The sequence below is a fragment of the Ostrinia nubilalis genome, chromosome 23, assembly GCF_963855985.1.
Source record: "Ostrinia nubilalis chromosome 23, ilOstNubi1.1, whole genome shotgun sequence".
Classification (NCBI taxonomy): domain Eukaryota; kingdom Metazoa; phylum Arthropoda; class Insecta; order Lepidoptera; family Crambidae; genus Ostrinia; species Ostrinia nubilalis.
The window spans coordinates 1873816-1893797 of NC_087110.1; the positions used below are offsets into that span (position 1 = coordinate 1873816).

The 19982-nt window shown below is 37.2% G+C and overlaps 1 protein-coding gene across 1 annotated transcript in view; it reads left to right on the forward strand.

The window, feature by feature from the left end:
• The window catches only part of LOC135083297 (O-acyltransferase like protein-like), a 36058-nt gene extending 18230 nt beyond the window's left edge, over nucleotides 1-17828 (forward strand). The window contains exons 7-13 of the mRNA XM_063978038.1: nucleotides 2777-2943; nucleotides 11264-11449; nucleotides 14056-14235; nucleotides 14885-15035; nucleotides 15656-15836; nucleotides 16287-16429; nucleotides 17450-17828. Coding sequence (XP_063834108.1) covers nucleotides 2777-2943; nucleotides 11264-11449; nucleotides 14056-14235; nucleotides 14885-15035; nucleotides 15656-15836; nucleotides 16287-16429; nucleotides 17450-17656 — 1215 coding nt within the window. The 3' untranslated portion in view covers nucleotides 17657-17828. The remainder of the gene's footprint in view (nucleotides 1-2776; nucleotides 2944-11263; nucleotides 11450-14055; nucleotides 14236-14884; nucleotides 15036-15655; nucleotides 15837-16286; nucleotides 16430-17449) is intronic.
• The last annotated feature ends 2154 nt before the right edge of the window (nucleotides 17829-19982 follow it).

Below are 19982 nucleotides of genomic sequence, written 5' to 3' on the forward strand. Positions count from 1 at the left end.
CTGGTGGAGAGCACAGAAACGTTTGTCTTCTATACAAGACCAAGGCATTGAAAAGTTTAAAAAATGAACAGCTGATTATGCAATCTTTCTAAACAAAACAAACATCGTGACCTACAGTGTCAATGACCTCATTGCGGTTTGCAGCGTGGGTTATTTCAGTTGGCAGGTTTAAAATTAAGTTCAAAAGACTGTTTACGTTAAAATATAGTCATTTTCGTCGTATCAGTTATTGCAACACTCTAGATTTCAGTAAAATTTAATTCTTTCTATTAATTAGTATAATTAGGTGGACCGAACACATCATAGAGGTCATCATAAAGCAGGAAGGCGCTGGACGCAGGCCGCTACCAATCGGTCAACATGGAAATCATTGGGGGAGGCCTATGTTCAGCAGTGGACGTCCTATGGCTGAAATAATGATGATGATAATTCTGTCTACTAATAGGATTTTAAATTCTGCATAAATATTCATTTTGTTTATTCACTAAAATGTTTAATTTCATTTTGTAGGTAGGTACTATGGAGTCATGGAGGTCGAAACCTAATCTATGCATGCAATGCATGCATCGATATTTATTTTAAGACTACCTATTTGAAATATTGAAAGTAATTTTTTTCATAATGGCTTCTATTCTGTCTGTACCTATTATCTACTTACGAGTAGGTAAGTAGGTTTGAAAACTGCATTCAATATTTATAAATTTTGAAAGAGGTCTTACTTACTATAAACATGTTGAGAAACTCCGAGAATATTTCAAGTTGGCCTTGATAGAAGCAAAGATGAAAGCATAAGTATAGCTTATGCTAACTTTGCTATGAATTTTGACCTTGTCGCATAGATTCTGGCTAATGTAAAGATAGCCGGTTGCCGGTATTATTGCTACACTTTTAAATAACTTCTCACAATTTTGATATAATTATGTGTAAGTGACTCTACTTAGTTATTTAATTTTTAGCATTAAGAGTCGCATCTCAAACTAATTTGAAAATTATAAATAATTTAAAAAAATTGAACTGCCTAAGGCGGGAATTGAACCCACGACTCTACTTGTTAGTCAAGGTTTAAGTGGCTAATGTTTAAAAGCTAATTTGAACATTATTGTCTTCAGAAAGAATCCAAAATGCAAAAAAAAAAACGGTTAAAAAACACACCCTTTTAATAGTCTATCCGAAAGCCCTTGGAAGTGTTAATTAATATTCATATTTAATAAAAAAAAAGTGTGTAAGCATAATTTATATCCGTTCTATATGGTGCTCATTTGAATCCGTTCTAACAAACGTATACACAAACGATACTTTCTTAAGTGAAGCAGCAAATTGAACGCACAGCGTTGAATATAGCTCTGTGATTGGTTCGTGTGTCACCTTATGCGTCCACGCACTCTGTGAGACCTCATAGTAATGTTTGTGAATACGGGCGTTAGTCTTTACTGCAGGAGCACGACCCACTAATTTCATCATCATCATCATCATCGTCATCTCAGCCATAGGACGTCCACTGCTGAACATAGGCCTCCCCCAATGCTTTCCATGTTACCCTGTTGGTAGCGGACTGCGTCCCACCCACTAATTTACCAGAGGCAAATGAAGGAATTGGCATACCTACACTCCTATACTAATCAAACAGGCGTTAATGTTATTTATCATTTATATTTCCACTTTAGCTCCCTTTCCGATCGTACAGTATAAAATGGCCAAGGAAATTTCAACATTATTTATATCGGATATAGGTATACTTTAGGTCCTTTCCCTTCACATAGCGCTAGCGCACAGAAGCGGTCAGCTAACTATTGCGGTTACTTGTTATTACGTCACTAGTTAAATGCAGTTTAACTTGTGGTGAAATGCTCTTAACGGCTTAGTACCTGTACTTTGCGATGTTTAAGTCGTTTCTAGATGGAAGGCTCGTATTATGAAAGGGCAAACTATTTCTGACATATAAGCAGGTTTTCTACTTGGTACACCGACGATTTGGTGAAGGTCGCGGAAAGTGCGTGAGGCGGACAGCGCAGGACCGGTCCTTGTGGAAATCACTGAGGAATGCTTTGTCCAGCAGTGCACGTCCTTTGGTTGAAATGAACGATGCATAATACCTACTGTCGACTGCACCTTTAACGCTTTACTACGTTTGCGACTAAAAGGCTCGTTTTAACCTAATTGTGACGTCCACTGCTGGATAAAGGACTAAAATGTACCTACTTATTGTTGAAAAAACTTAGAGGAGGTTTACGTCCAGTCATATTAATAATAATAATGATGTCAAAGTCAAAGTCAAAATGATGAATATGATAAACTGAGCTCCTTCCGCCACTTCTTCTCAGCACCAGCCCAATGTTGTCCCGAATTGGTGGTGGGCAAGCTAAATTGGGGACGTGTATGTGCTCTTAAAAGGGCCTACATACATCTACTATATAAAAATAAGTCGGGTTTTCCTCCCTGACGCTATAACTCCAGAACGCACGAACCGATTTCCACGGTTTTGCATTCGTTGGAAAGGTCTCGGGCTCCGTGAGGTTTATAGCAAAGAAAATTCGGGAAAAGGGGGTAAAACGGGATCCACGCGTACGAAGTCGCGGGCGGCCGCTAGTGAATTATATTAATTTGAGTTTCTTGCGCTGCTTCTTCTCAGCACTGCAGTACTGGCCCATGTTGTCCCGAAACAGTGTTAGGGTTAAAACTGGGACGTGTAAAAGTGCTTTGTGAAGGCCTATTTGTAAAAATAAATTACTTTTATGAGTTTTTTTATTTGATATTAATTTGTTTGTTTTGTTCACAGTCCTACAGCGATTTCTTCAAAGCCTTACTCTTCAACGCGCGTGTCATCGTGCAGATATTCTTCGTGATGGGAGGTTTTCTTATGGCATACAAGATGCTGACCTACGCGGAGACCCATCCCTTCAGCTTGAAGACCATACCTATGGCGCTGATCAACAGATGGCTGAGGTTTGTAATCAAATAATAAATGAATATTCTTGGAGCCATCACTGCATAGTATAAAACAAAGTCGCATCGCTCTCTAGACTTACGCTCGTAATGTTTACTATGAGGTCTCAAGGGCGCGTGGTCGCACAGGGCGACACACGAACCAATCACAGAGCTCTATTCAACGCTGTGCGTTCGATTTGCTGCTTCACTTAAGCAAACATATTTTGTGAATACGAACGTTAGATCTTTAAACCTACGCAACGGATTTTGATGCGGTTTTTTAATGCATAGAGTGATTCAAGAGGTTTATGTATATTATGCACCCGTACGAAGCCGGGGAGGGTCGCTAGTAGAGTTATAAAGGATAGCTTCTATCATAAGCAAACTTCTTGCTCTACTTTGAAAAGAATTAAAACTAAAGTTTTCAGACAGACAGACGGACATACGGCACAATTTAGACCGTCTTATCGCTATAAAGCAATCTCTTCCAGACAACTTAGAGGATAGTTATACACTATCAATCAATATGACAAGAATTTGCTAATTATGTACTTTTGTTTAGCAAACATTACAATAATTATGGAAGGAAGGTCAGCTAACATAACTCTTACTAAGGTATTGAGAAAATGTTTACTCACCGTCTGGCGGATCTATTAGCATGACTTCGTGACATCAACATGAGTCAAAACAAATTAGTAAATCAGTACTAAATCACCATTGAACTTCACGAAATATTATACAGGGTGAAATTACCAACGATGGCATCATCTATACTAATATTATAAGGCTGAAGAGTTTGTTTGTATGGTTGAACACGCTAATCTCAGGAACTACTGGTCCGATTTGAAAAAAAAAAAATTTGTGTTGGATAGCCCATTTATCGAGGAAGGCTATAATCACCCTACTGCCAACAGGGGCGGAGCAGTAAATAAAAATGTTTCAAAAACGAGACATATTAATCAAACTATTTTCATGCGTACGAAATCTCGGGTACAGCTAGTTTTAAAATAAAATACTACTCATGATCAATTTTAATAATAATTAAAATCTTGTACAGACGACAGCATATCAAGCTTACCAATTTGGCATTTTATATCAATATAATAGGTGTTATTTTGAAACGAAATATTAAAGTCGGATGTGCTGTTCACTGTACAATGTACAATCGATTTAAATTCTTTATAAAAGCACACTAATACAAATAAAAAAATAGTAAAATTAAGACAAAAAACTTATTCGATTTGTCTCTTGGGGAATGCAATAATGTAGGTAAGTATCATGAGTAGTCTTTTGTTAAAAGGATGACAATGATTTCAATTTCACCCTGTATACAGGTTGTTTGGTAAATGGGTATATGAGCCGACACTAGCCCATGTTAACATAGGCATATAAATGGTATGGTGAAGTCAGAAATTTGATAATTATCATTGTTTTAATTTTCATACAAAATAAATTTTATAAAATCCGATTTATATGAAAATTAAAATAATTAAAATTAAGATATAAATTTTCTGACTTCACCATACCATTTATATGCCTATGTTAACATGGGCTAGTGTCTGCTCATATGCCCATTTACCTAACACCCTGTATACAAAATATTATAATCATGTTTTTGTTAATACAATAAGTCATGTAAATTTTCTGCATTTGTAATAGGTAGGTATAACATTGTCTTAGTTATTGTTGAATTGTATCTACTTAAATTATTTGACATTTTGAACTTTAGAGCAGAAATGACATTAGGTTATTTTATTGAAAACACATTATTTATTCAGTTATGTATGTCAATATGTCTAGAATCTGAAGAAATTCTCGAAGAATTTTCATCTTATTTTGTTAAATTAATTTCAAATATTTTTTTTGTTGCATTTCACGAAGGCCAGTGAGCCTTACACGTGGTAAAATACATAATAATAATTATGTACACGTGCTAAAGTATGCATGACACTTGTATGGTTACATACTACCTGACCCGGCGAACTTCGTACCGCCTACGTTCATCAAAAAAAAAATGTAGGGTTCTAGTGGTGAAAGATTTTTTCATATCGGTCCATTAGTTTCGAAGCCTATTCAATACCAATAATCAAACCTTTCCTCTTTATAGTGACCCTGTACATAATGATAAAACACCCAACATACCCAGTCCATTAAATTTTTTTATTGTATCGTGCGTGGGACATCCACCCACAAGGTGGACCGACGACCTGATAGAGGTAACATGAAGGCGCTGGATGCCACTACCAACCGTGCGATGTGGAATTCACAGATCACTATATAATTATGGTGGAAATCATTGGGGGAGGCCTATGTTCAGCAGTGGACATCCTGTGGCTGAAAATATGATGATAATAATTATGATGATTGTATCGAACCTTTTACCTCTATCTTAATAATCCAGCACGCAAACCACCAAAACAATCGGCTGTAAATTATCACCCTTTATATCATTCATTTGTCTTTAATTATATTATTATCTTCTTCATTAATCATCATTATTAATCCTTATAACCATTTCTTGGGTTATTCCTTTACTTATGTCATTATGCATAGTACTTATTATTATACTGTGATAATTATAACCATCCTATTGACGTTATAGAAGACTTTATTCATAATCATCATTATCATTATGTCACTTTATGACCCCACAAAAGGATATAATACGAGTATGCTAACAAATAAGACTAATACAAATAGACAAGATTCCATCATCGTCTCCTAAAATTTAAAAAAAAGTGGACTTAGCACTAACTAGGTAATAATTTTTAAACAAATATTTTTCCAGTCATGAAATGACCTATTGACTTAAGTATTAGATCTAGCGTCATCAGCTTTATTTCGCTAAAAGTTATTATTATAGAGGGTGTTGATTTCAATCCTCGCCATATTTATTTAGGTGATCTATTATGACTTATATAAACGCATTATCTACCAAAAAAAAAAATACAAACGAAAGTGGAATTTTTTAGCGAATATTTTCTGTGCGACATTAACTGTACTGTGGCTCGCAATATGCAATACGTTTACACTGTGACATCCATCGAGTTACGCGGATGGCTCGCTTATCATGTCGGATAGCCTACTGAAGGAAACCACGTAAAGTAGGTAGTGTTAATAGGTATTTTTCTTTGACTAACTAAAGTTAAAGTTTGTTTTAATTGTTTTTCGAAGTATTTTTTTTCTGATTCATGACCAGAAAATTTAGCTACTTAATTAACTCCCTAAATATGGCGAGGATTAAAATCAACACCCTGTATAAGGCGAAAGGTCACTCACCACGAAATCTCAAAAACTACAAGTACTAGGAGGAATGTAGGTGCTTATTAAGACGGGATTTTGCAAAATTCAATCCCTAAGGAGATAAAACGGCCGCTAGTACCTACGACCTACATGCAATAAAGCCACGATATTTTTGATAAAGTGACCAAATCTGTACGTTGACATAATTTGTTTGTGTTTTATTATTGTCAACATGGATTCCGATCCGTTTTAGCAAAACTAGGTCTAAAGCCTGGTCCGTGAGCACGTAGAATTTTGTCAGGGTTTAGCTCTTAACTCAGTCAGTGCCTGAGGTATGGGAGCGGCACGGGTGATTTTGTAACGTCAAACGTCAGCGAGACTTCAGAGGGTCTAGTCAAAACGCACTTTAAAATCGCAAACCCATCGCAAACCATTCGCAAACAAATAAACAAATCGCAAAAGAGGTCGATAACAAAAAAGGCTTAGTCAAACGGCAAAAAATCGAATCGCAAAGCCCTACCTATCGATAATCGAAAGACTGGATTGAAATTTCCCATACAAAGGCTTAGCCAACATGCATTTAAGACTCAATCAAAATCGAATCGAATCGCAACACCCGCCATTTTCATTGCGATTACTAAAACCCCGGTGATAAGCTTCGATTCGATCGAAAACCAATAGGGTGGGTTGCACCACCTAACTTTGACCGTAACTATGACGTTAACCGGTGTTTTTTGTATGAAGTTTGACAGATTTTAGACGTTTGTCAAAGTTAAACTAAGATGGTGCAACCCACCCTAAGGCTGTTTTGACAAATCCGTATCGCGATGTCGTTTTGACAGTTAGTTTGACGGCGAAGCATAGACGTAAACAGAGAGCAGAAAGAAGGAAGAAACAAATTAAAAAAAAGCTAAAAAAAGTAAAAACAATCGCAAAGTCATAGACATTTAATAACTTTTATTCGATTTTGAATGAACTTTTATATCGCCGCGTCGTTGGTGGTTCAATGTGCATTTTGGCTGCCATTTTCCGATCGAATCGAATTACTGGTGACGCGGCGACTGACATTAGCGAAAACTTCCTATTGGTTTGCGATGGCATTTTGACTAGACCCACTGATTTATATGCTCTGTCATGTCATTATGTCAATGTTACTCCTCCCGTGCCGCTCCCATACCTCACTGATTGAGTTAAGTGCTACCTACCTACCTATAACTCGAATTCAAGTTTGTCAAAATATTGATGTGAATATCAGTATAAATTACAATGCGCAAGCCGACATCGATTACCCCTATCCGTCCCCCGGTTACCCCTATCCGTCCCCCGGACACGGCCTGAGCCGAGGTCCGAGCCTACCGTGGCGCCCTCAGGCCGCGTCCGTAGTCCCCTCGATCGGGCCCACTAGAGTGAGCCCGCCGTAGGCTGGACTTTGGTCCAACACCGCGGTGGGCAACCCTCTAGTTGGGTTCGCCACTGATCGGGCGCCTTATGCGCTCGATACGGCCCGATCGCGAACGTCGGTCTGCGACCGACGCGGACGAGCCTGGGCTTCGCTACGCGAAGCCCACACTCGGCCTCGTCGGCACGCGCACCGACGATCGCCAAACGGCTAGAGTACCTTCTGTACTCGCCACTCTGCCCGGTGAAGCTGGAAAAGCTCCTCAAGCTACCAGCGCGCGTCCCTTCAAAAAAAAAAAAAAAAAAGACATCGATTAGTATGGCGCGAGCGCCCGTCAAGGCAGGACTTGTGTCATTTTTCCCGCCGTGACGTTTACGTGCGTTCGAGTCGTGAAGCGGTGATTTGTACGGCGACCAAATACATTTGATACTATGCCGAGAGGCTGTTTCGAGTCGGCCGGCCGAGCAGAAATTGAAATGATGAATTTTAATTTCTTTGACGGATCTGGGTGTAACTATGTAAAATATGTAGGTACCATGTATTTAATTTAATAAATAAATTATAAAAAAGTATATCCATTATGCTAGCACCCTTAACACAAGCATATTGGTTAAGGGTGCTAGCATAATGGATATACTTTTTTATAATTTATTTTTTTCTATGTAGGCTATAAAATATTTTCAAAAACTTTAGTCCAAAATCTTTCATAAAATTCGACGTTTAATAAATAAATTAGATAACATATTATTAATACTTTTTTTTTCAGTACGAATTTAGTACTTGTTTTTCAGAAATTCTACGATTTAACTAAACTTCTAAAGTGTTTATATTTTATGCATAATTTATTAACTTCTAAAATATACATATATCCTATTGATAGATGACGTGCTTCGTATTTTATTAAAATTATTACCTGACTAGGTTAAAAAGGTGTGGAATGTTATTTTGGAGATAACTTGGTTCCATAGAAATATAGAGAGATGCTAAGTAATGCGCTGAGTTCGAAACTCAGTGTCGTATTAGAAAATCACACACACAAAGAAATCAAATTATGTGCTCATTATCCACTGCGGTATCAGTATTCAACGTTCGAATAATCTTTAGTACTATGCAAGCAATATAAACTGTTTACATAATGACGTCGCTACTGTCATCATTGCTTTCACAAGCAATATGTTCCAATTTGTCCCTTGTCACATTTCCCTTTAGTTTCTGTGATCTGTGCTTTTTCTAAGTTGATATCAATGAAATATTCCTTAGTACTTTTGATTTAAATTACTTTTTTTATTTTGACACGTGTTTGAAAAATCAAGGTCAGATTACAATAAAATAACAACTGAAAACGTAACATTGCATTGCAACTCGCAATTTCGCAATATTGATGAGGAGATTCCATTGGAAAGTCTGTATTCATTCCTAGGATTCCCCTAACACCATCAAATTCAAGAGAATTAAAGAGAGTGCAGTTTTCCATCTCATGCTTAGGGACCACGGTTTAAAATAGTGTGGTTGCATAGAGCCTGCAACGGGCAACCGCGTGCGCAGCTGCTCATACTAATTTTCGATACAAAAGCAAGTGTTGGCGCCCTCACGAGTTTTAGCGGAGTTCCATATAGTAGCGGGAGTAGACTTAATGGAAATCTATGCTTCTCCGACGACCAGTTGTATGTGGAATACTCCAGAGTATGCGCACACAATAGCCTGGTGATTTTAGCACCTGAAGGAAAAACAAAAAAACATTGTTTACAAAGAAATCTGCGGCAGGTGTAGTGTTTTAATTTTGTTTTAGAAAGATCTCATAATTTTGTAAGTATTCAAATATTTAAACATAATAATTTGTAGATTTTATATAAAAAAATGTAATCATTTAACAAAATTAATTTTCTTAGAATATTTTAATTCTATTAGAACCATTTTCCACTTCATCGCAGAAGAAGTCGCGGGCAAAAAGCTAGTATGAAATATGTAGTATTGCCCGCGGCTTCACCCGCTTGAAATTTAGTTTGTCACAGATCGTCATAAATTATAGCCTATACATTGTTATTCTGGTCGACGCCAGGGATGGATGAGCGTCGCTGTCGCTGGCGACAGGGTCTTCTGATTCAGGGTTCATGGCGTAGGTCTCAAGCAAAATGAAATCCACTCGTAGAAATTAATGAACTCAGTGTATTCACGAAAATAATTACAGCACTAGAGTCGTATCGGAACTGAGTGAACCAAAGGTCTTGCGATAGGAACGTCCGACCCGAGTGATAGTTGAACACAGACTGCCTAGTACTGCTGTACTGTACTGTAAAGTTTCATCAAAATCTGTTCAGTAGTTTTTGCGTGAAAGTGTAACAAACATCCAGACATCCACACAAACTTTCGTATTTATAATATTAGTAAGACTAGTAAGAAGTAAGATAGTAAGATGAATTATTTTAGTTATTTGTTTACTTATAATAATATTTATTTATTTATTTCTTAGCTCTGTCTGATAATGGATCTGGAGGAGATGCAATGGCCACCACCGTAACAAAACAATAGAACCCTATGGAGTTTGGGCTTGTTTGATTCGCCTTGACAAATATTTCGTATCCAGGGTCCGATGCTGTAAGGGAGCAGATTTTTTTTTCACTATGTGACTGTCTTTATTTTGTACCTACTTAATATTTTACATATTATACCTATTCGTGTTTCATTATTCGTATCCAGGGTCCGATGATGGAGCTGTAAGGGGGCAGATTTTTTTTTCACTATGTCTGTCTGACTGTCTTTATTTTGTACTTAATATATATTTTACATATTATACCTATTCGTGTTTCATTATGAATCGAAATATAAAAGACTTAATAAACTCTATTAAAAATTTTAATTAATTTATCAAGGTTGAATACCTCATGCTACCTTAAAATTAATAACTTAAATCAAGTCTTAATACGGTCACGGCTCAAGATTTTTTTGTCCATTTCAGCGTTCTTTTTACTCTTTTGACGTTGCGTTGACAGCTTTTACCTAAATTCGCGCGGAATATTTTTGTGAAATGGCTCTTAAATACGATCATTTCAGTGATATTGAAACTAATTTATTTGTGGGAATGTACGGACGACAGCACGTCCAGTTAAACATAACGGCATATTTTATAGTTCACGTGACTATTCCCACCTCTCGTTCCCACCGCTGCAACTCCTGTCTCCAGGATCTACAGCTTGACCGCCAATTCAACGTTCTCAGATTTTATTGTAGAACATAAAGTATAGTATATTTTGATACCCACTTATGATTACGTCATTCAGTTTACTCTAGCTAGAGGAACACAACTCTCTTCCAATTGACCACAGGCTTTGACTTATATTCCCCATACTGGCCTAGGGAGACCTGCTGTTTACATATTTCTCCCCAAGCTTCAACCACACCAACGCGTGCAGATCGCCATCGACCGCGCGATCATAAGCCAATGACAGGTTGCGCGACCCATGACAGTTCACCTGTCATTGGCCGCGCCGGCGATGGCGATCTGCACATGTTGGTGTGGTTGAAACGTTAGCTGCTTCTTACGATATACATTGAAAGGATGGTCTACTCCTTGTGGTCCACATGTTTAAGCTAAATAAAATGCAATCAACAGGTACTGCGTTTTGATTAATAGCAGGTGTTTTGATTTTTGTAAAGAGTATCAATATTTTTGTAACTAATTGTATCCTTCTTTTCCAGATTGATGCCCGCTGTACTCGTAGTCATGGCTCTAGCTATGACCTGGGTGCCTCACTTGGGGTCTGGCCCCATGTGGGACGCCGTGGTCAAGAGAGAGCGGGATATGTGCCGAGCCAACTGGTGGCAGCTGGTCATCCTCATGCCTAATCTGTTCCCCTTCGAGCATCTTTGTTTGCCTCAGGCTTGGTAAGTGATTTGACTTCTGGTTTGATTATTGTAGTAGAGCGTTTCGGGAAACGTAGTGTGGGATTTCCAACGGTTATCCTCATACCGATTTTCTTCCACATTGAGTATCTCTGCTTCAGCACGGTAGGTAAGTGGTTTGACTACAGATAAAGCATTTATGTCTTGTAATAAGGGGCGCTCACTTATAATAAGATCAGGATACCTCTCATTCCTGTTTTAGCGTTTTGTTTTGTGATGAATAAATACTAATATTCCGCCTCGGTATAATTATGTAGTGGAGAACACCCAATTACTTAATAGAATGATGACCACCAGAGTTTAGCCGGCATTGACTGGATGTTAAAAGCGGGAGATCGTACTTTGTGGCATTCCTTGCTTAGGATCTCCCAACGCTTACGTCCGGTATTAGACCATGAATCTGAGCTTTCTTTATCATCATCATTTCAACTAATGGCATTAGCATGGCTTCTTCAACAGTTTCACTCATTTATATCTAGCGATTACATAGTTAAATTATCTCGAATCCGGATTCCTGGATTCCATAGATATCTAGCTATGATCTCACAAAGATCCAAAATCTAACTTAGATTACTATAACTCTACCTTCACCAAATAAATAATTCATTCAAAAATTTCTCGTTCACCTTACCAACGGCTGCTAATGGACAACCTTGCGCATGAGTCGGTCAAATTGACCACTCAAATATTGTTTTACAACAGAAGTAAAACCTTGGCAACCGTCAAATTGTTTGCCAGCGTAAAGAGGACATCTTGATTTTTGCGAATAGTGTTACCACATAATAAATATGCTTGTAATTCTGGATATTACTAAAATGAAATTTAATGTTAAGTTCTGCTTCATGACATTTGTAACAGACAAATAAAAAGGTAAATTCCTGTTGTATGTATTTCTGGACTCTGGATTCATCCATCTTCATCATCATTTCAGCCATAGAAAGTCTACTGGTGAAAATAAAATTCTAGTAGGTTCTCCCCCAATGATTTCCATATTGACCGTTTCGTAGCGGTTTTCATCCTTGTGGGACCACATCTTACGCTGCGCTTTCCAGTACCTACCTGATTCCAGGATTCTGGCTAGTATCTACAATGATTAATATTGAATAGGTAGTATGCCTGGATGCGGGTAGAGCAGACCGGTTGTTAAGGAAATCCTTAGGGGAGGCCTTTGTCCAGCAGTGGACGTCATTTGGTTGAAACAATGACTGGAAGTGTAAACAAATACATAATGTGACACACATGATTGCTTCGTCACGGATGGGAATCGCATAAATTGTATATTTCAACAAAACTTCGTCGGTCATACGTCTTGGATACGCATAATAATAATGCAGCGTATCCTCTGTTTTGCAATTGCATTCTAGAAATTAATTTGTAAACGTAATTAGTTAGGTATCTGGTTAAAAAGGACATGAAACAGCTAATTGCAAATAAATAAATTAAAATTATATGAAGATGTTTCATGTTTATAAAACTTAATGTTATTTAAATTACTTGATCCACTCTACCTTGACATACGAGTATTACTTTGGAAGCTAATTGAAAAAATACCAAGTTTATTATGATAAGTAACTTCACGAGTCCTATTATTCTACAAATTACAAATTACTCACATTCCATTCACAAACCCCCAAATTTTTTACATACAATTTTAGGTAATAATTATAAACACCTTAGTATGTTTTTGTTTTAAAACCAGCAGGCTATCAAAATAGGGCATCTCTGCAAAAGCAACAAGATTTTATCTTCGAAGGTCTACATGAGAAATTGCAAGCAACTTATCCACCATTTGCAAGATTGCTAATACGTTTTAGTAAAATACTACATAGCGTTACTATTTTCGTTTGTATAAAAGGTTTTAATATTGAGTCATTACTAAATAAAAAGTAAACCTTATTATGTTTATTAGCAATGACCTTCGAATAGACGTACTGACCTATTTGGTAGATGATCAGGCAATATTAATTTCTTTATTGAATTATTACTATAATTTTCTGCTTTACCTACTTTATTTATTTTGCTGAAGGTCAGCTGTGGAAGTTTGGAAATGATATCAAATACGAGTATATCTAGAATGTAGAGGATTCCCAGAAAGTGTAGGATATTGTTATTTACAAAATAAATAACTTTTATACACTGTAAACATAATGTACCAAATATCGGAAGATGATTAAATCATTACCTAATTGAATAATCACCAGTGTAACAAATTTGTATTTTTTTTTGCCAGAGGCTTGGAGGATTTGGCTTACACTTACCACGCAAACTGCAGGCAGACTACTGCAGTGGAGACAAAATTACCTAATGATGATTTATTTTATTTTATTTTACAAGGAAAACATTACAGTGTAAAAACTATGTAGACTAACATTTTAGAAAACTTATAACCATTAACATGTTTTCACATTTAGAGCCTGAGTAATGCTTGTTTATCAATAAAAAAAATAGAAAAGAAGTTACCAAGCCAAAGTTACCTACCACTAATTAAATTAAAGCTTAATACAAAAAAAAAGCACCTTTCAAGAATGCACATCAAACCAGTCTTTGAAGAGATTTCGTATGTAAGAGATAATGATGTAATTCCCCAGGTACCTTGGCACAGACACGCAGCTCTTCCTCATAACCCTGGTGGTGATGCTGATAATATGGCGGTGGCCGAGGAGTGGGGTCCCGGTGCTGACGTCTGTCATGGCGATCAGTCTCATCATACCCTTCCTGCAGAGCTACTTCATGGAACTGCTGCCTATAAGAGTCAGTCTCTTCCCAGAGTAAGTCCATTTACTGTAATGTTGTAGTTATTGAGTTAATGACTTGTATTAAGTTCTTCATAATTATAGGTGTGCTTATTGGTAATTAATACTTCTTCTTTCCGTGCCTCTTCCCATTATTTGGGGTCGGCCCTCCTCGTTCTCATGCGCCAGATCGCTCGATCATGGGTCGTCACTTCGTTCAGCTGGGCCTGTTTCAAATCCTTTGATATAGTGGACCTCCATGTAGCAAGCGGTCGTACTCTGCCTCTCTTGCTGTCTGATATTGGTAATTAATACTAATAAATATAAATGTATGTCTGCGTTTATGCGTATGATGTCGATGATTCTAAATGTGCAAAGCTGTTCGGTCGTTGCAGCCAAATAATTTCCTTTGTTGGACAATGCCATCCTCGGAGGAAATCCTTAACGACTGATAATTCCCGTGACCTGCACCAGATCGTCAGTCCACCTAAGGGGGCCTGCTCTGCCCACACTTCATCTTCGGGCCCGTGGTCGCCACTCTAGAACTTTTCTGGCCCTACGGCCATAAGCTCTACGAGCTATGTTATGCTTTGTCTATCACTTTGGTTTTCCAAGGGATCTCCTGATGCTTTTAACTCTTATCATTGCTTAGTTCATCGTCAACAATGTATATTCTCATTTCCAGATCCATCCGAGACATCTTCGGGTCAAACTTGACGTTCTACCACGCATACGTGTCAGCTCAAGGCAACTGGGCTGGGTACCACCTGGGCGTGTTGACTGCCTACTTCTACCACCGGGCTCAGACTGAGAAGTGGAATTTGGGCAATTCTCTCGTAAGTTTCTAACGTGTTAATTACACTCTAACGTAGGTACTTGGAATTTAGACTCATCATCATCATCATCATTTCAGCCATAGGACGTCCACTGCTGAACATAGGCCTCCCCTAATGCTTTCCACGTTGATCCATTGGTAGCGGCCTGCGTTTATGGACTCGCACTGGAATTTAGACTACTTACGAGTTTTAAGCATGAATGCGTAGTATTTGGAAGCTGACATTTATTACTCACTTGCATCATCAAAATGAGAAAGTTAAAAAACAAAACAATGAAAGAATAGTTGTTTATTTTGGTTTTTACAAATACATTATCCCTGCGAGGTAGTAAAATAAATAAAGTAGGTAATTGAACCAAAATGGCAACCACTTAGCTTGTGTCATACCTAAGTAGGTAAACCGTAAGTGATAAAGCTGTACAAAGTACCTCTGTTGAAATATTCAGCTGTTTAAAAAGATCCTGGGCAACTTTTGATAAGACGACATCATAAATTTGCTAAAAACTTCTATTCAAAAGGGATGTAAACTAACTACAGTAATTGCCTGAAGGCACCTAGCAGTCTGACTTGTTCAACACTTTTCATTACATTCAAATATCACATTTAATTAACTTTTTCTAGCTCCTCAAACTCCTGTTCCTCGCGTCAGTCCCGATTGCTTTCGGAGCAGTCTTGATGGGCTGGGACCTCCACCACAGGGAAGCATCGGCTCTCGAGTCCGCTGTCTTCAACGCGTTGAACCAGAACTTCTTCGCTCTAGCCATGTGTGTCTTCATCATTGGATACTTCTACAGATTAAACAGTGAGTAGAACATACTAACTTCTACTAAAAATAATACTGAGGAGTATTTGGCTCCGATAAAATTAGAGAAAAACATAATTTTCTCACCGCCAATAAAAAAACAGAGAAAATTGAGTTCCTGCAGTGGAAACTAAATGACTTGATGATAATGAGTCAATATTAAAATGTTTGAAACTGGATTCTGTTGTTTTATCCATAAATAAATACTCAATGTTACAAAATGTATGAAATTCGTATAGCGTTTGATATCGATTACATCATTTTTGGGATTTATTTATATTGAAAGAGTTTAACCATCAGTCACCAACTTAGTATTAAATAAATAAATAAATAAATATCAGCAAAGTCACAGAGGTGTTCCGCAAGGATTAACTTTAGGACCTTACCTGTTTAAGGCAACTCTCACACTCCAGTACTCAAACAAAATACTTACTCATGTTAATTTTACAGAAATCTACGTAGGCTCAGTAGAGTGGGGTCCCCTCCAGCCTCTGGGTAGGATGTCGTACTGCGCTATGTTGTTGCACGCCACAGTCCTGAGGACCTATGGAGGACAGATGAGGAGGTCTTTCTATGCTACCGACTACACCGCGGTAAGTAAATGATGTATTTGTTTTATTATTATTGAACATTCTAACCTCTATGAATTAGACCAAGGATCAACATTTATATGGGACGAAGTCATATTCAAATTTAAATAGTTCATTCAGTACATCAGTCACCTTTGTCAGCCTCTTTTTCAATCCAATACAGTAATTTATAGCTTACATGAATCGCAACACTGCATATAAAATAAAAATCAATGCTGTATACCTAAATTCTTTAGAAATTTCCTTAAATGTAAACAAACACTTGTGCACACAATTACACCATAATCACTTACGTGTTCATAATATCATACACATTATTTCACAAGCCCATGAAACCAACTTTATTCTCACGATTATACAAGTTTGGAATCAATCTTTAAACAAAATATTTTAGAAAAATATGTGGACGATGAAAATTTGTGAGACTTGTCAAATTGACTTGAAGTTTAAAATTATGTGTTATCTCCATGTTGTCTCTGACACATCAGTGTTGTAACCTGTAAGTCATAGACAATAATCGGTAAATTTAATCGATTTTATTTCAATTATTCAATCATTTTTATTACTGATTGCATTTAAATAGATTTAAATAGGGTCTTAATCAACAATGTATTTTTTCTTCATTGAATGTACTACTAATTGTTTAATGCACTGCTTTATAAAGCATTATAAATTCTTTCTATAGGTACGTAACTACTACAATAATTTCAATCCGCGATTAACGAGAGGTTTTGTCGCCTCACTAGGGCACAGATTAAAAATGTTTTAATGTCAGTTGGCCATATTTGTTTACTTAAAGGGAAATTTCTAAAGAATCCGACTTTAGTTTTGGAATCCGTAAGTCAAATACACACAGACCAAGATTCACAAAATTTTAATTTTGAAATCAATATTACCTAGCCTTGTCTCTAGCCCATTTTATGTTTATTACCTATTTACCTAATTTGGTCACTAAATATTCAACACGTCATAATCAGATATGAAAAAGAACATTATTAATTTTGATTTGATACTGTTCACCAGATAATGCTCTTCGCGGGAATCGTATGCACCACCTACCTCTGGGCGCTTCCCCTCTACCTATTTGTAGAAGCCCCAGCCTGCCAGCTTCAAAAGATCCTCTTAGGCCCTAAGAGGAAGCCTAAAATGGAGCAGGAAGACAACAACGGAAACCAGGTCAAGCCTGGCATATCAACGGTGTCAGTGTCCACTGTGTCTACTCATATTTAGGTGGTTAGTTTTAGGGTTAGATTTTGGGTAAGTTGAGATTCGACCGGACAAATACTTGGGTCCTTACAAAACAATGCTCAAAATTCGATTCTTACATCCATATTCACAAACATTACTACGAGGTCTCACAGTGCGCGTGGACGCACAGGGAGACGCACGAACCAATCACAGAGATCTACACCACTAAATTTTTATCACCGAAAATTTTTTAACAGGTTATGTAGAAACGTGTGAAAAATTTAAAGCAAAAGAAAAAGAAATGTTTTTCATAAAGTTAATTTTTTTATTAAATTTTCTTTAGTCCGTATTTCACGCGTCACAGCTGGGTCACTCCGCTGCTCGCTAGAGTAGTCGTACGCGCTCGCACGTTGCATCGATCTGTCTGTCTCGCTCACGCCTCGACCACGCTTCCAGTGTTATTATTACATACTTAGCTAACTTAGACCATTTTGAATTCTAATAAGTGTTACATAATCGTACGTAAATAGTGCTAGCGACGCGTGTGTCAATAAATTACCAATTTTAGGAGGATATTTTGAGTCGCTTTATTTTACTTTTTTTTTTGCACAAATGGGATCAGTATCAATAACTCATTACCCAGAATTTTTTTTTTCGGTGATTAAAATTTAGTGGTGTATAAATTCAACGTTCTGCGTTCGATTTGCTGCGTCACTTAAGCAAGCATGGTTTGTAAATACGGGTGTTAGATTTTGTCCTATGATGGGTCAATTATTGAATGAAATTCATCCAATCAAAAAATATAGGCTGTTTCTTTATGATTGAAGATTCCGGGTGGAGCTAGCCTCCACCTACGGCCTGATCATCACTTCCCATCATGTGAGATGCAAGCCAAGAGCTTCCTTGTTGTGGATTTAAAAAATCAAGGCCTCAATCTATGCTTCAGATTGAATTGAGTTTTGAGTATCATTTTGTACGGACCGTACATAGATAGATTTTCTTTTCAATATTCCTTTATCTGTGTTACTGTGAAACCAATGATAATTATCTTCATTTTTAAATCTATTACCACTGTCCAGTTATACATAAATAATAAGCCTCTGATACTTAGGCACTTTTTTGAATTGAGATTTCCGGCTGATTGTGCTCATCTTCTAAGTACTCAAGGATAACGTTTCTCTCTCGTCATACTGAAGCAGTGTGCCAGAGGCTTAAAGATTTCCTTTTTATTCTTACTGTGTATAGTTTTACCTCTTTACCTTGTCATTTAGTTTCTAAGTTCCATAAGACTTACGTACCTGTACTTGGATTAAACCATACAATAGTTTGCAACTTCTTATCCTGTAAGACGTTGACAAATCTTTAAGAGAGCGTTAAGTATGCAATAATTACCTGATAACAAAAATATCGCAAGATAAATATTGGTAAAATGATAAAATAATCGGTGTTCTAATATTGGGTCGTGCGTAACTGTAACTATAACCCGATCAAGTTAACGCGCACTTACCCGCGTTTGCCCGACCGTACCAGTGCGTCGATGTGACGTCACGGCTGCCAGGTGCGCAGTTAACTTGACCGGGCTGTAAGTTTTAAGTCTGGTATTATAATAGTATAATTTTGCTCAACATATTTTATTCTTTATTATGGATGTGATGAATCGATAGGAATATTTTACGATAATTTTGTACTGCTAGTAAAGTAAGCAGATAGGGAATGTAAATATTATGTTTAATAAAAAATATGTTACGAAGTGGAAGTTTTATTCCTAAATGAACCTATGTTTTTCGTTGTCTAATTTAGTTTAAGTTGGAAAATCCAATTTTTAAGTTCCTAGATACCTTAATTACCGCTTTTTCCTGTTTTCATTCTCGTATAAAAAACTTCTTCTTCTTATTTTGCTTATGGCTAGGTCTATGGGTCTATGCTATGGCCAGGTCAATTGTCAAATCTACCACTTGTCAGTTTCTAGTTTCTAGTGGCAAGAAAAACGATTTTTATCTATTGTGCCGAATATTAATTAACTTAAGTGTTCGTGAACGTGCCTGAGTTGTAGTCTAGGGAAATGAAAAAAAAAAACAGTGCAATATCATTTCAAATTCTCTAGAAGTGAAATTGCAGTAAAGTGCCACTTCTTCACTGAAACTCAAGCAAATCGGGGACATAATGATATCATCTATTAATCATCAATACAGTGGTTTGCTTGACACTGGCTATAGATCGTTTCATCCACGAAGACGCGCCCCACCATTCTTCCGCTAATGTTTGAGTGTTATCGATACCGCTAAACTATCCATGAGTGCACACGCACTCAATAATGACGCTCGGATTGCTCGGATCAAACCCGCACCCTGCGCTTTCCTCGACCAAA